The sequence below is a fragment of the Charadrius vociferus genome, unplaced genomic scaffold (genome assembly GCF_000708025.1).
Source record: "Charadrius vociferus isolate BGI_N301 unplaced genomic scaffold, ASM70802v2 scaffold333, whole genome shotgun sequence".
NCBI lineage: Eukaryota > Metazoa > Chordata > Aves > Charadriiformes > Charadriidae > Charadrius > Charadrius vociferus.
In genome coordinates, this window is record NW_009647682.1 from 476,471 (window position 1) to 493,244 (window position 16,774).

The following is a 16,774-nucleotide window of genomic DNA, read 5'->3' on the forward strand; positions in this document are numbered from 1 at the left end:
CACAAAGCCCCACCCGTGAGCCCTCCACGATGAGGGGATGGCAACATCCATCCCCAACCCTTGTGCCTCCCAGTCTTGCCCGCTGCCCATTGGGACCCTCACACCCACCTCGACCCCTCCATTTTGGCGCAGGCTGGGGGAGGCAGATTTGGGGCGAGGGCAGCGGGGCGCTGCGAGCGAGCTGCGGCGGGGAGCGAGTGGGTGTGTGCAGGCAGGGCTGTATATCCAGTCTGGCAGAGGGTGTGCCTGCTCACAGGCTGGGGAGCAGAGCCGGGAGCAGGAGCCCTGAGACACCCTCGGCCGGGGGACGTATGGCAAGGAGGGGTTCGGGAGATTAACCCCAGCACGAGACACGTTCGCTGTCGCCTTGCGTCGTGCGCCGTCAGGTGAAGTGCAGCCCCCTCTCCCCCCCAGCCCCACGGTCTCCTTGCAGCCATGCTTCACTCTCCGCTGAAAACAGCGTTGGCGTATGAGTGTTTCCAAGACCAGGCCAGCTCCACGCTGGCTCTGCCCTCGGACCACAAGCTGAAAACGAAGGGCACAGGAAAACAGCGGGTCCAAGAGCAAGTGATGATGACGGTGAAGCGGCAGAAGCAAAAGTCGTCCGTGTCATCGAGTGTGGGCCACTCCAACCGAGGTAATATCCCACCACGCTCTAGACAGCAACGGGGTTCCCCTCTGGGGACAGAGCAGATGCTATGGGGTGCTTTTGTGGGGTTTTGTTTGTGGGGCACAGTCTGGTTCTTGTCTCTCAGGGGTTACCCCAGGCAGGGGATGCTGAGGTCTCTTGCACTGGATGGAAGAGTTAGGACAAGATGTGGAGCTGGATGCATCGACTCCCTCCCCGGTGGAGCTGATCTCCCGCACTGCTCCACGTCCCTGAGGCACCTGGACACTTCAGTGTGGTGCTATTAACGATTTGTTCCCTGGCTCTAAAGCCGGAGTGGCTGAGTAACCTTTGCATATCCTTCTTCTGTGAGTGCCCCTGTGGTTGGAACCCTCCACCAGACTCGTCCCCTCCTGTGGATGGCCAAAGCTGACAGCGTCGCTCTTCAACCATGTCATGGGGCCGGGAGCTGGCCACCAGACAGGGCTCGGCTGTCTCCTGAGCGTTGCGGCCGGTGGAGAGCAGGCAGCTCTGCCCACACACAGGACACAAACCTCAGCTCGGGATTTGCCTCTGAAGCTCCCAACATGTCTCCCATTTGCAGGCTAAATTTGGGAGCCTCCGGGACACCCCAGTGTGAGTGGTAGGAAGGGGGTGAGTTAGGAGGAGAGATGTCCTGGTTTTACCGCAGTGGCTTGTGTTGGTTCAGTGGGGATGCTTCGCAGCCCCCTCCATTTTGCAGATGTGTAGAAAGAGGTGTCGGGGTCCGGGCAGCCGGTCCACCTCCATGCCCTGAGTCTGTGCCACAGAAAGCAAGGAATCAGCTGAGTCCTGGAGCCGGGTTTCCTACTGGAAAACCTTTACCTTTAGGTTAAGGCTTGGCAAGTGGTTTTCTTCACCGTCTTTGTGTCTGGAGAAAGCTGATTTGGAGGTAAACCCCAGATTTCCCCCAGCTGGAAGCTGCAAACCCAGAGGGTTGCGACAGCCACAGCACAAAACCTTCTGGCTCTCTTGGTGCTTTCACCAGCAGCTGCAGGGAGCTCACCGGGAAGAGCAAAGCCCGAGGCTTTGGGGGAGAGGGGGTGCCGGGGCTGGGACTGAACCGTTCAGCCATGTCTGGAGTGGGCTGCATGTGGAGGGGTGTTTGCTGGAAAGCTGTGTGAGCTGGGACAGGCTCTGCCACCTCTTTCAGGGACTGTGGCTCGACCAGCAGCTTTTCCAAGCTGGATCCCGAGGCTGAATCCAGCACTGGTGAGGTGTCGTGGTCCAGACACACATTGTGGGCTAGTTTACCAAGAGAAGCCGGGTGGCACTAGGCTGGTGGGTGGCACAAGGAGTGGAGGTGGTGGTCCCATAGGAGCCATCCTGGCTGTATACATTGCAGTTGCTGCAGCAGAGGGAACAGAGCATCTTTGCGGCAGATGGCATGTGTGCAGTGACCTGTGACGGGCAGCGCCAGGAACAAATCTCTGCTTTCTCTTTTTTTGCGTGTTTGTGGACATAGACTCCAAGGGATGGGTTGGGGATGGAGCGAGTAGAATTTTATTCTGCCACCAAAATGGAAGGCGATGGGAGATGCAAATGTCCTCCTGTTTCAGAAGGGCTTATTACTTAAGGTATTATGTGACAAAATAAAATACAAACCAGGTCAAGAGGGTCTGGATGGGGACGGGGACACTGCCAACCTCCCTTTCCCACGGAGGGGCATTTCACGGGGAAGCGGGCAGAGAGATGTCTTCCATTGCTGCCCATGGGCAGGAAGGAAGGGAGGCAGAGGGATTATTCTACTTGGAGAGGAGCCCAGGTGAAACCTCTGGGATAGGAAAAAAAAAAAAAAAAAAGCAAATTCCCAAGCTGTCTGTCTCAGCTCGAGAGGCTGAAGCTAAACCCCTCCTCCAGACACTTTTGGGAATGTCTGGGAGTGGGAATTGCGTGGAGATGTGCAGCTTTGGTTTCTGTGTCCCAGGGAAGCTGAGTCACATCCAGCTCCCAGGAGCTGCCTCCAAACATGGGGCTGAGGCTGACCCGTTCCCACCGCGGGGAGGTTGGCCAGCATGAAGGTCCTGATGGCTGATTCACCCCGGCGGCTGCTCTCTCAGTGCATTTCTGGAGAGAATCCCAGAAGGGCAAGAAGTTGCCATTTATTCTTGGGCTTTTCTTCTGGGCTGGAGCCCAAGAGGGTCCAACTAAACTTTTACCGGAGGGTGTTGTATTGTTTTTTACTGCTATTGGTTCAAAGATTAGCTGAGCAGACTGAATGAGAAGCGTTAATGTTTCCTACAAACAGGCTGTTGGGCGTGGATGTCTGCCTGTTTGAATGCTCCTCCAACATCAGCTACCCACATCCCCCCATGATTTCTCAGAGATGCTCCTCAAAGGCAGCACAAGCTGGGGCAATCACAAAGCCCCTTGATAAACGTTCGAGTGCTTTGTTCCCTCTGCACCCAGACAGTCTCCTGTGTGTGTCTGGTTAGGTGTTGGTCCAGGTCCAGCTTCTGTTGCTGCATTTTGATCTGTGGTTTGAGCAGGAGCTGAAGCACGGCACAGAGCTTCTCCCAGCTTCAGGAAAGCATGCGCCTGTGTACGTAGGACAGGGAGCATGAACATGGACCCCTCTTGCTTGTAGCAGGGATGGGTGTTGTTGTATCCCATATTTCTTTAGAGGGTCAAGAGACGTCCCTTGAATGTCCTTCTAATTGATGGGTACATAAAATCAGTTGATTATTTGGAGTGCAGCAGATCAAGGCGTTGTGGTCACTGTCTGAAGATTTGGGCCTTTTTTTCAGCACAGCAGCTATGGGTGTTTCCAAGGATGGCTGCAGACTTTTGGGTCTGTGGGGTCTGCCTTACTTGGGTTTTGGGTCTGTGGGGTCTGCCCCAGGGCATACCTGCCCTTCTCACCATGGGAATAGCTAACTGGATGGCTCCCTCTGAATTTGCGAGTAATGCAAATTTCCAGCGAAAATGAATTTCAGTGGCATGGCAGGAGAAAAGGCCAGGCCAAGCTGAACCAGCTCCTCATAGCCAACAGCAATAGTCTACAAAGTCCTCTGGCTAAAGAAAAGGTTTTCCAGTGACTCGTCACTGGCTGACAGGGTAGAGTAGGGAGCAAAGATCTGAGGAAACCCAGCTGAGGAGTGTCGTATCCAACTGTCTCACAGCTGAACTTCAGAGGTTTGCTATGCTGGCTGTGGCTGAGAGAGGATAAATCCCACCTAGCTCTAATGGGATCTCACCTAGCTCTAATGGGATCTCACCTAGCTCTAATGGGATCCCACCTAGCTCTAATGGGGTCATTACTCTGATGTGAAGGGAAGAACAGATTTTGCGGCTAGTAAGTTCTTTGAAGACTTCTGTAACCTTCTCCCAGCATGAGATGATTCAGTGAAAGCCACGCACTCTTCCACAAACCTTAGATTATTGCTATAGAAAAAGTACCAAACCCCTTTATCTCATAGGCCAGAAGGCAGAAATGGAGTTTGGTCATTCCTGCAAGAATCTGAACTTCTGGGATTTCACTAGCACTTCTCTCCTAGGAGGCACCCAGGCTTTGCTTTGTGCCTCCCACAGGCCCTCTTCTCTTACTACTTTTTTTTTTCTATGTTTAATCATCCTTATTGTTTTAAAGCTGTGCATAGTTTGCTATTTAACTTGTCTAGCCTGCACTACCAGTGACTGGTTCTTGTCTTGCCTTTCCCTGCCACAGATTAATATTTATTAACACGCATCCATTTCCACAGTGTTCCCTGTTAGCTTTATGTGTCCGGCCAAAGTCTTTCACTGTCGTGCTTGAAAAATGGCACTTTTAACACAATACTTCTCCTGGCCATCAGTCTCTTAGCTTCAAGGAGTGTAAAGTCACCTTTGAAGAAAGTAAATAACTCATCAAGCACAAGCATATTGGTTTAGATGGAAGTCTCAGTTTGCTCCGCAATCACCCGTAACAGCGATAGAGAGGAGAATGAGGGCAAGGCGAGCACGTAGTGGGGCTCGCAGTGATAAAGTGCACAATCTTGCAGTCCTTACCTGGTGTAGTTAGTTTTTAGCCCCGTGAACTGTCCCACTGAAGTTAAATGAGATTTTAGATTGATCAAGTTTTGAAGGAAATTCCTTGGGGGAATGACAATTTGGGGGTGGGAGTGAGGGATCCCTACGACAGCCCAGTCAGTGCCTGAGCCACCCTCAGGGGTATTTTCTGCCCATAACCATGGTCGCTGGGAGGCTGTGCTTTATCTGAGTGATTCTCATCCATATCTTTTCTGCCTCCGTCCCACCTGTTATGTACTACTAATACAGTGGTTTCAATTGTCTCTGTGTTTGTCCAAGTGCAAGTGGGCACTTTAGAGACTTAAACAGCTGCTTGGATGACAACAAATGTGACACAGACATATGGACACAGCTAGAAAAAAAGGCATCAGGGAGGCATGTCACCCAAAGAGCATTTCCACCCTCTGCCAAAATGTTTTTTTCAGGAGATAGTCTGTTTTTATCCCAGATTCTCAGGACCAGTGACCAGATGGTATGGTCTTTACCCTTGAGGTGGTTGAAAAGAGGAATATCCTTCCTCTCCCCGAGGGCTGGCGATACCCCTTCAAGCTGGCTCTGAAGATGAACTAGGCAGAGAAGTGTTTAAACTTGCAGGACTAAATAAAGATGATGTTTTCTTTAGCTACCTCCATCAGAAAATCCCCAGGTTCTTCCTGGCCTTTAGACTGAGCTCCCCAAGCAATAAATCACAGTTGCATGGTGGCAGTAGAAGCACCTTCTCCAACCAGCAAGGCGGCTTCAAAATGCCTTGAACATTTGAGGCCATATGTAATTACATATTTATAAGCTCTTATATACAAGTTCTCGGAGGTGAAGGCAACTTCAACAGCTGAAGAACATAAACTTGCATGAACTGCCTGGTCTCTTGAATTTGGCCATGTAGCAATGAATTTATACAAGAAAATCAGACGTGTCTAAACTGGCTTAGTTTTGGTGTCTCCTTGCTCAACTCCAAAATCTTTAGTGCGGCGCATGGCAAAAATGGATCCTGAAAGGAAAAGCATGGTCCCAAGGGAGGACTGGTCAGATTAACCTGTGAGTCATGCCCAGAAACCCTTTCTTCCTACTGCTCACTCATGGTGTCAGGGAAATGCTCCCAGGCACAGTTACATGATGTTTGCACAGAATAAGAATTTGATTGCAAGAACAAATTCCCAGGAAACTGTTATCATGGAGTTGTTTTATGTTTGTGCTCAGAACTACTGTTGTTAGTTAACTCTGCACAGTGGTGAATCACCTGGCCAACACATACCATTTCAAGCCATGCCTTGCTTCTGCTGAAGCCCAACGCTAATGTCCTGACCTTGAGTTTCAGGGAAATGCCAGGATGGGGAGGAAAGCATAAGGTGAAGGACACAGCTAAATTGTATCTCCCATTGCATGTCGATGGCCATTTCCTTGCCTTATCAGCAAGTTCTGTGCAACTTGATATATTAGATATTAATAGGGAACAGTGCCCGACAAGTCTATAGACTATGGAAAATGAGATCCTGTGGTTTTCTGCACGAGTGTATGTCAGTGAAACTACTCTGCTGTTGCTTATTCTGCATTCAGTGACGTTCTTCAGATGCAGCCATCCATGCCGTCTTGCTCCTCTCTTGTTGACAATAGAAAGCAAATCTCATTATTTATACTGCATCTACGGGAATCATCTTCCTGAGAAAATGCAAGAATTTTTAGCCACAAATCAAATCACCATAACAGGTTCTGGATGCCTCAGGCAAGGCAATAAACTAGACTTATTCCAAGGATCAGTGGCTGTAGAAGACCTGAGTGGCTTCAGGGCCTTTGTGGTCGAGCTTATCCAGTTTATCTAAGAGATGAGTCTTATCAAACAATCAGAGAGATTAGGATATTTCTGACATTACCCACCAGTTTAGGTGCATAACTTAAGACAGGTAAGTCCTGATTTTGTACTTCGTTAGACATTCAGAGCTTCCCCTGGAAGTTAATTGGAGTGTAGGGTTTGCACTTCCTCATAACGGGACTTGGGATGCCACAATCATTGAGCACCTTTGAAAATGAAGCTTAAATGACCTTAAGCTCTTTTGGACCAACTGAAGGGGGCTAAGGGAATTCCAGTGGGGAAAGAGAATGACTTGATTAATTTTTTCTTGTAGTGATGAATGTAGCATTAAGTAAAATACTTTTAGGAGGGACCCAGCGATTGCACTGCCAAAGGCTAAGAGTGAGAGGCAGCTGGAACTGCTTTTAGTGGGGCTGGGATGTGTATATCCAAACACTATGAATGAAGCACTGAGAGACAGTAGAAATGGCAGATGGGTTCCTCTCGATTCAAGATATTTGCATCTTTACAAAATGTACCTGAGATCTGGTCTCACATATCTCCCCAGTGCCCCAATAACAACAATGGAGCTTAATACTTTTTCAGGGAAAGAAAGTACAAATATACAGAGTGATCTTTTAGACACCGGAGACTGAAATTTAAGGCAATGCAATTAGGTTTTTAGTGTTTGACTATTTCAGACCTCCAGGTGTTAAATAGACTTGATCATCATTTACCCATCATGTTTGTTATACACTATTTATTGAATTTAGCAAGCCTTGCTCAGGTTGCTTGTGTTGATGTGATATTTAGTATTCAGACCAGGAAAGCCAGACTGGCAAAAGGGTCAGGGGTGGGTTTTGCCTTCAGAGAAGAGGCAAATTTTATTTACGTCCAAGTCAGAATAAGGGAAGTATGTTCCAGGTTCAGACCTTCCAGGATGTGTAGCACGAAATATCATCCAGTTCCTCTCATGTCGCAAAGACCTCAGACATTGGCCTGGTCTCTGACCCTGTCTGCTCTTGTCCACTGTAGATTTTATGACACTTGGTCTTTTGTGCTGAAAATCTCAGGCTGTTGCTTGCAGTCTTGGAGTGTCCAAGAGCTTTTCTGAAATGAACATCTTCTATGGGTTGACTGCAATGCAAGGGCTCAACTTGCTGCCTGTCTTTCCTACATTCCTGTTAAGGTTTCTAACTCTGCTGTTCTTCAGTCTCTAAACTCACTGGCAAAAAAGAGCATTATGCTCTGAAGGGGTGCCTGCGGGGACCACTTTCTCCTGCTGACCATGCTTTTTCCATTTACAGGTTCCATGTATGACGGTTTAGCTGATGGTTATGGCTACGGGACATCCCGGGGCAGCTATTATGCCAAAACCCAAACAGGAAACAGCAGCTGGGCATATCCGGTAAGATACTCTTTTATCTGGGAACTGTGGCATACTCTTGAGGTAACCTGTGCAGAAAGCACCCTCCAGCAGGAGCAGTCATGTAGCAAGGTCATAGCCCTTCAGAAACTTGCCCGAGAGATTATGCATGGCTATGGCTGTCTTAGAAAGTAATTCAATGCGATGGAAGAGGATGATTGAGGATCTATGTTGTATGTGCTTCGGGTTTTTAGTGTGGACAAAATTTAGTCTGGTTTTGTGGATTAATATCCACACAGCACAAGAGGTTTGAAGCTGTCTGAAGGATTAGTCATGGGTTCAGACTCTTACAACTCCGTTCAAGTTTGGAACACATCTATTGCTCACCTGGAACATGTACCAAAAACTTCTTTGTGAACAACATTAATATGGTTGAGTGGTGATGATCAGGGGATTTGCGTTATAACGGTGTAGCTATTCCCAATCTCAGTGATAGTGCAGACCCTTTTCAGATATTGTCTGAGCTTGGAAAAGAGGTGGCCCGCTTCTCTCAGTGATTTCCAAAGAAAATATTACACATTGCCAGAAAAAGCACAGGTGAGATAGTACTTGTCTTTGTGCAATCTGAGCTTATACATCCCACAGATGTCCTGGTCTTGTCTTTGGTGGCAGACTCTTGGTACATTGAGAATCACTCCAAACCACTCCATCGTCTACTGGGACAACTTGTGCTCGTGCTGTCCCCTCTACTTCAGACCTGTATTCTGTTCTTCCTTGGTTTTCATCAGCTATAAAGTAGAAAGGTGTAATTCACAGGTCTGGGATTTGAATATGGGAAAAAGAAAGGGCTCCTTTCAACAGCTCTGGGACTGTAAAGCAGTTCCCTGTCAACCATCAAAGGGTTTAACCAGGAAAGGTGCTTTTGTTGGCTACAAACACACAGACAGAGGGTTGAAGCTTTTCCTGGTAGTTGCCAGATCCTCTGCCGGTTCATAGCATCAGCATTCCTCAGCTTCAGAAAGATTTATCTGTTGTCTTTCTTAATGGCCTTGGTGTAGCATGCTTGCTTCAAGGCAACGATGTCACTTGCTAGGTTTGCATCACTGGGTTTGCTGCATGCTCAGTAGGAAGGACTGGGAGCACTGGCAAGTCTTTGAAATTTCTATTTACAGACTGTCTGTTGCCTTTTTTCAATGTTCTTTGCTGAGCTGGTTAAATCCCAGACAGTGATGTTTCTGCCTGGCTTAAGACCAAAAGGGTGACTATGATGGGTCAGAACAGAGGTCCATCCATCCAAGTGTCCTGTCTCCATCACTAAGGCAGTGATGGGCCTCTGCAGAAGGGTCTAAGCATCGTAAGCAGACAGTGATGCATCCCAGAGTGTTTTTGTGGCCATCAGAAATTTGCAACTGAGGGATCTCCTGAGCCAGAAGTGGAGTCTCTGAGCTTCATAAATCAAATGATTGTGATGTTTTGTTTGATGATATATTGGTGTTTGTCAATTGTTACTCCTGAAGGGAGCTTGTTATGTTTTGTCTAAACAACACTGTTCTGTTCCAGCCATTCTAGTAGTTTCTAGCTGGTTTTGGGTTGTTTTTTTGTTAAAGAGAGAGGAAGCTATGCCCCAGTTCTGCAGTTGCCCCTCCAGCTCGTGCTCATGCTAGCAAGGTGGTACTGCAGTTAGTGTTTCTGGTGTGAGGATTGTTGTTTAATTTTGTTCATTCCTGATCTTCTTCCCAATCATTACAACAGCTGGACAAACACGAGGTAGTTAGAAATGCCACTGGTTCCTGGAGATTTCAGTCCAGCAGTGCTGGTGTTCTGGTGAACAACTCACAAGATGATTACGAAGATCTGGGCCTACATTAGACACCACAGAGTACTGAGGACATAGCAGTTCAGTCACTTCTGGTTCACCATGGGCTTACGAGGCTCATGGCTTTTTTCTGAAGGACTCTTCTGCATTTACTGATGAGGGAAGGTCTTTCTCCAAACCTTTCATTCAAGAAAGTTTTGGTAAAGGTCTTCAGGACCTGGGCAACTTTAGAAAAAGGGACTGGGACTTGTGAAAGATTCTCGGTAAAATTTGTCTTACCTAACTGTGTCTATCTGAAAATCAGCCATTTAGTCTTAACAAGTTGTCTAGACTCCTCCCATAGCCAACAAAGAGAGAGGTACGAGGAGGTGATTCATCTCCTATATCTTGGAGATCTGTCAGGTCAGGATGAATCAGCCCCTGTGGATGCCTATCTCCTTCCACTGGTGGCTGGATTGGAGCAGTCACCTAACAGGAAGATGACTGCAGTTAGGGGCGATGAGTCCCAAGTGCCATTGGCACATTGGAACATATAACCTCAAGCCTAAATCTGCTTAACAAGCTTAACAGACATCATACTCCCCAACCGCATTGAGGAACCTCCTCCATTTTGCTTCTTCCAGAAAAGTATTAAAGGTTTATACACATCCATGACCAGATTCCAGCTTGGGTTGACTTTAACTTTTGTGTACGGACCTGTTTGAAGTCTGTGCAGGTTCTAGGCATTCTAAAAAATGTATTTTTTAAATCCTATTTGTAATTCCTGGATTGCAAGACATGAAAACAAAGATAAAGCAAATGTATTTTTGAAGACAAAAATTGCTGGACTTCTTTCCAGATGGAGCTGGCGCCATGAATGGTTCTGAGAAGTTGCAAAGTCCTTTGAGATGCACAGGCAAATTCAGATATCTCAGGGAAACGACCCACTATAGTATTCAGGAAAATTACTTACTCTTAATACTTTTGGGGTTAAAAAGGTGTAATAGGCAATCCATGTCCATGTTGCTGCTCCACAGCACCTGCAACTTAGACACTCCTCTTAGATTGCCTTAATCTAAGACATTGCCTTAGATGGTGACTCTAAATGACAGGAGGTATCCTGTCTCACCCACAGCTCTTAAAAACTATTATTCCTGACTTCCTCCTCTTGTCTTTTTGTATGTTCTTGGAGGTCTCAAGCTTTTTGCTTCTGAGTTTTCTTCCCTACCTTATGATACTGACGTTCAAGTATTAGAGCAAAAGAAGTGATAGATCTGGAGGAAGAGCTCTCTCTGGTCAGCCAACACTTCTGACTTCTATTCTTTTCCCATTATTAAAAAATATTTTCTGTTTATTCCTTTTGTGGAGTGCCTGGTTTGTAGCATTACTGTAACAAGCATTGCAATGAATACCTGCTCATTATCAGTGCAGGTAACACTGAAATCAGTGGGACCGTTCCAGAAATGGGTGCTCTGAGGGCAGCAGGTTTGCACTTGGCTGCAGCGTTTCCTTGGCTCGTCTCAGGGGTTGGCTCAGCCTCCAGGGATGGAATCCCCAGACCCATTTGCACAGTGACCTCGGTGGGTTGCAGAAATGGGTGCTTTAGTGACTGCAAAACTCTGTGTTAGATGATCTTTCAACCCAGGTGCTGCTGAGCCCAGGAGACCCTTAGAGACATTGGTCACCCTACTGACAATGTGAGTTATGAGTGGCCACCAGTTCCCAAAGCCAGCCGACCACAGGAGCTGGCTATGCCATGTCCTGTAAGGCCTGAGCAGTGCCTGAGGTCCCACAGAAGGTACAGCGGTGACCACAATTTACACAGACAAACCTGAGGGAGGTTTAGTAAGCCAAACATGGCACTTAGAGCAGTGCAGTCATGGCAGGAGAAGTCTCAGCGTGAGCTCCACCCTTGGCTCTGACACCTAAATACCACCCCAAAAATGGGATCTGTTCAGCACTGGGCTCAAGGCCACTGTCACAGTTCAGTGGCCCGTGGGTTGCAGCTTTGGAGATGCGCAGCTAAATCCCGAACAGCAAGGGCAGGCAGTATGTGGAGCCAGGATGCATGCCGTCAGTAAAGACCTTCCAAGGCTTAATTCCCACCTGCACCAATGCTGTAATTGCCTGGGTCTACTGGGTTGGCAAGTCCATCCCTGCTTGAGAGTCAGGGGGGGGTCCCAAGTCCCATGTCTGTTTTGGCATCATCTGTCAAGATGATGCAGGATCAGGACAAGCTGCAGAAGCACACCCAACCTCCTCGTGCTGCTGCTTCCACAAGAAGGAAATATAGCGGCATGAAGTGGGTGTAAGCCATAGTGCGTATCTCCCCACAGTTCCCCGAATGAGGGGCAAACAAGCCCCTGGTGTGCTGGGTAAGGAAGGAGGTGCATCTCGGATGTTAGGGTGCTCTGCCTCCAACGGGGTGAGCAGATCATCACCCCCACAGAGCTGCCCTCAGCCTGGGGCTTGTAGTGAGTGATGTTTCTGAAAGCAGCCCTGCTCGCAGACCAATGAATATTTGGCATGTAGGATGCTGCTCTGATTAAAGCAGTTAAGTGAGTTGGACCCTGGCACACAACACCTGGGGCTACTGGGCCACCAGCGCTCACCACTGCTTTCTTCAGGTACCACTGCTGGAGTCTCGGCTCTGTGCTGCACTGGCCCACCCAGCTTGGTTTCTGTAGCATTGATGTCCGTTATGACTCTAATGAAAAACATGCACTTTGGTGATCCCTCAGCACTAGAGACTGTATGTATATTCTTAAACAAATGTTCTCCATGGGAGAAAGTGGCAGAGCTTTCTCTCCTGGGTGCATTAGCTGCACAAGAGGTCATCGCCACGAGAAGGGAACACTCCCTGCTCTCCCTGGCGGGCTTTGCCTCAGTGGACAAAACTCTCTTATCGACAATGAGACAAATTTGACATTTGCTGTGACGACACATTCAAGTTTAAAAGAACCTCCAAAACAGTGTGGTTTGGGCAATCTTATCAAAGAAAACAAAGATTTATAGTTGTTGCACATTATTGCTTGGTCAGACCCTGGTCTCCCTGTGAGGTTTTTGCAAGAGGCTTTTTGCTTTGGAGTAGCAAGTTGGAAGAGAGGGACCTTCCCTGGCCAGAACAAACTGGACCATTGCGACCTAAATCTCAGCTGCATAAAGAACCAGATGAAAAAGCGTATGGAAAGGCAGCACCCAGGAGAGGTGGGAAAGAGCGTTTCAGAAATAGATAAACAATACTTTTGCTGGTTTTGCAATTTTTCCCCCTGCAATGGAGTGTGCAGCAGGCAGCAGCTAAAGCATTTCGCAAGTGGCATCAAGAGTTTTCCCCACCCATCACTCAGGGTGGGACGCTGTCAGGTTGCATTGCCTGTGCTTTGCCCTCCAGCCTGGGAGAAACCTGCTCCTGACGTGTTTATACGGAGTCCTTTACTTCTCTCTGTCTGCTGCTCTAGAAACAAACAAATTGCAAGGGAAAAAATGAGAGCTAGGTAATGAACTGATCGCGTCCTTAGATGCAGAAGTCAGAAACACCCAGTTATCTGGGAGGGCCGCCGACGTGGAAAGGCAGCGCTGAGATCGGAGTGCGATTCCCGGGGCTGGTGTGCCTTGCTCTGTGCTTCTCTGGAAAGCGGGAGGAGGAGAGGGACTTTCCCTGTTACACAAAAGGGTTTATGGAAGAAACAGACAGAAAAGGACTCATGGTCAATGGCTGGGATAAAGCCATTTTGACTTTCTAGAACCAGTTTTATTCCAGTTGAAATAAGAAGTTAAAGATACTTATTTACCTGTCTTGTGTTACTGTTAGATATTCCAACTGATGTTCCTGAAATGGTCCCCCATTGCAGGCTGAGAACAAATGCTTGTTACGTTAAAGGCAGGTCTTTGCTGCTGCCAGTGAAGGAAAGCCCTTACTCCTTGGGCCTGATAAGAGCATCTGCACGCTATCAGTGTTCATCTTCTGCCTTTCCTCCTCGTGCCTCCCCTCCTTGTTTTTAATATGAATGAAGGGCTCCCAAGGCTTGGCCTCAAACATACAGGCTTGTTTCACAGTAGGGAGGAGAAGTTCAAGCTAAAATTCAGGATGTCGGCGCTGCCCAGCTGCACGTGAGCATCCTCCTGCATCCTACCAGTGCAGGGGACTACCAGTGCGTGATGGTGTCAGGCTGAAAGCAGAGGCCTACCAAGCTGCCCCAACTTCTCAGGTTCCATGGGGAGAAGTCTGTGGTTACAGCCTGTGCTCTTCTAAAATGGTTTCCAGATCTTGCAGTGCAGAGGGAATCACTGCTTTCTGTCTCCACCCCGCTTTGAGGAACTTCCGTCTCTTTTCCAGCATTTCTCCGCACTCATAAAGGGAGGAGGTGTGGACCTGGCCCACCTCCCCCATGCAAACACCCACAAGCAGTGGGCAGATGCAATTCAGGGTGTTAGGAAATCTGGGCGGTTTATGAGGTTTGAAGGCGAGAGATTGATTATTTCCTTTCACTAATGCTATTCTGCATAGAGGAGAGCTCACTCTACACACGTAATGGCATCAGCAAAAGTTACGAGATTCTTGTCAGGTGGCTCCTCAAACCACAGACAATGTAATAGCATCACCTTCACCTTCAGAGATGTCATCTCTTCTCCAGACGGCAGAGCGCCTCACTTCTACCTTGCCATGCATCCTATCTCACTGATCGCTGCGCCCAGCAAAGAGATAACAACACGGGGAACTCCATTCCCTTGGCCACGTTTGCTCCAGTGTGAGAAGTGGAGGTGTCTGCCTTAGCTTGGTGAACAACTGTAATGGGGACACAGGTTTTAGTCTGAGAAAGCTGCTCTTAAGGCACTTTGCGGAGATGAAGAAGCGAACAGGTCGGCTATGTCTCTGCAAGGACTCATAGAGACTATTTGGCAAGCAGGTCTGAAATCCGCTGAAGCTGGCAGGAGACTCCTCATCGATTTGGAGGCTTTGGATCAGGCTCCTGCTGCAAAGAGGAATTCTAAGATACCAATTAGGTCCGTGCCACTTGAAAGAGATTAAAATGGGCTCAGCCAAGCATCTGGTAGAATCAGCAATAAAAGTCATGCTCTGACTTTGGTAATGAGCTTCACATCACACGGGAACTATTTTCCCATGAGTTTGCAAAAGGCTTCCCCGCCCTGCCAGGACCTGCACGGACTTGCCGCCCAGGGCTCCCTGTGTTGCAGAAAGGTGTCTTTCCAAACAGGCGGTCGCTTTGCTTCACCCATCTCCGGGCTGGCGAGAAAGAGGACAATGCTATGTGCCACTATAAAACACAGCAGGAAATACAGAATTGATGATTCCATATCTGCAAACACAGACACACTCACACCTTCCCTCGCCCGCTCTGCTGGCGGAGAGCCCATGTGAGTGCACTGGAGAGCACACAATAGCTTTAGATAAATAACAAGTTAGCTCTTCCATGGTTAGCTGAATTGGTTTCAGCAAATGCCCAGGGGCTCCACGGCTCTGCCAAACCTCTGACAGCCCTACAAAACAATCCCAGCTTATACTGACTCATAAAGAAAAACGACAGGGCTCACATCTAACAAGCTGCTGCTCTGTCCTCCCCCCAGCCGCTGCCGGCGCTGAGCCCTGGGAGTGGGTTCCCCACTCCACCGAGCAGCAAAGTCCACCCTGCACCTTCCTGCCGCAGCCCTGCCCCGACCCTCACTGTCCTGAGGGTTTCTGAACACGGGAAAGTGAAGAAAAAATGAGGATGATATCACCCTTAGAAGGACATACTCATCTGCAGTGGGGTGGATCATGACTCATGAAAGGTCACGTTGTCGTTGCTGCGTGCGTGCTGCAACCAAAGCAAAACCAGGATGGAGGAAACCCCCATGCACGGCCACCCTGGGAACTTCAGTGGCCTTACCGCACTGCCGGGGAGCCTCCGAGACTCACTGGACTTACTCATGTGCCTCGTCCTTGCCCTTCTTATCACATGCAAATTCTTTTTTCCAAATCCCCAGGAGCTCTGCACTATGCACCAAACCTGTTACCTGCTCTGCTGCAGTACTGACAGGTTTTTTCTGGGTCCTCTGGAGTAAATGCAAAAAAAATTTGCTCCCCTTTTCTCCCCTTCCAGCAATTCACCTGTTTAGATGCAAGCCTGCAGAATAAGTATGAAAACTCCTTCAGACTGGTGCTCAAATGGCAGAGCAATCTGGGTATTGGCATAGCTTGACTAAAGGGTTTCTTCTTATCCAGACAACACACCTGATCCGTAGCTCCTTTTAAATGTTTTCAGCCGTTACCTGTGCAACTCTCTGGGACACAGCAGAGAGGATTCAATTCATTCCTGAAGATCAGCTTGTTAATGGAATTATTTGGCTTAATTAATTAACATAATGACAATTCTGCAGAGTGTTGGAGACAGGAATGATGCTGAGCGTGCTCAGGGCTGGGATGAAGTTGGGACAGAGCAGCGGGACTCAGGGTGAGCCTGCAGAGGGTACCAATTTCTCTGTCACGTGGTGTTTCTAGGTTAGGAAATATGGATTTTTTTTCAGTGAGATGAACTATTGCACCAGGCACAGGCTTTTCACACCTTGTGCCTTGAACTTCCATGGAAATAATAAAGTACCAGTGTTGACTTTTCTCTCGCAGCCCAAGAGACCCTTGTGTGGCTTTTGCAGAAAGAGGCATCCAAGGCAAAGAGGCTTAAAGTTAGGTGAGGAAAAAAACCTTGGCCCAACACGAGACCATGGTTGACCTTTCCTGAGATAAAACAAAGGGGGATGGAGCTGGCAGTTTTGTTCTTTAGTTCTTTTTATGCATCCTTGTTGTATGCCTTGGAGATCTGCTTGCCAGCGTGCTGAGGGGGATGCAGTGGAAAAACTCAGAATCATGGGGCAAACAGCACTGAAACAGCTTTAATTCTTTCCCTTTCTGGAGTACACACCATAGTGACTTGCCTTGCACTTGGATACAACCCTGAAGGCTTCCAGGTGCCAGCAATGATATCCAGAAGGTTTAATATCGCAAAAGAACATTGGGTTCAATCCTGGTGCACTTGGGGCAAACCTGGAGGACTTTTGGTGAAGCAGTGAGGACATTTTGACCTGACAGCAGGCCAGCTAAAGCCATTTTTTCATTTGATTAATTGCAGTTGGGGTTTTTTTTACTGTCCTTTATTCTTTTTTTTTCTTCCTGCCTTA

General features: G+C 48.1%; 1 protein-coding gene across 1 annotated transcript in view; it reads left to right on the forward strand.

Moving 5' to 3' along the window:
- Positions 1-435: 435 nt before the first annotated feature.
- Positions 436-16,774, forward strand: part of PKP1 (plakophilin 1) — a 42,717-nt gene continuing 26,378 nt past the window's right edge. Inside the window, exons 1-2 of the mRNA XM_009881315.1 lie at positions 436-637; positions 7,748-7,848. Of these exons, the coding sequence (XP_009879617.1) occupies positions 436-637; positions 7,748-7,848 (303 nt within the window). The remainder of the gene's footprint in view (positions 638-7,747; positions 7,849-16,774) is intronic.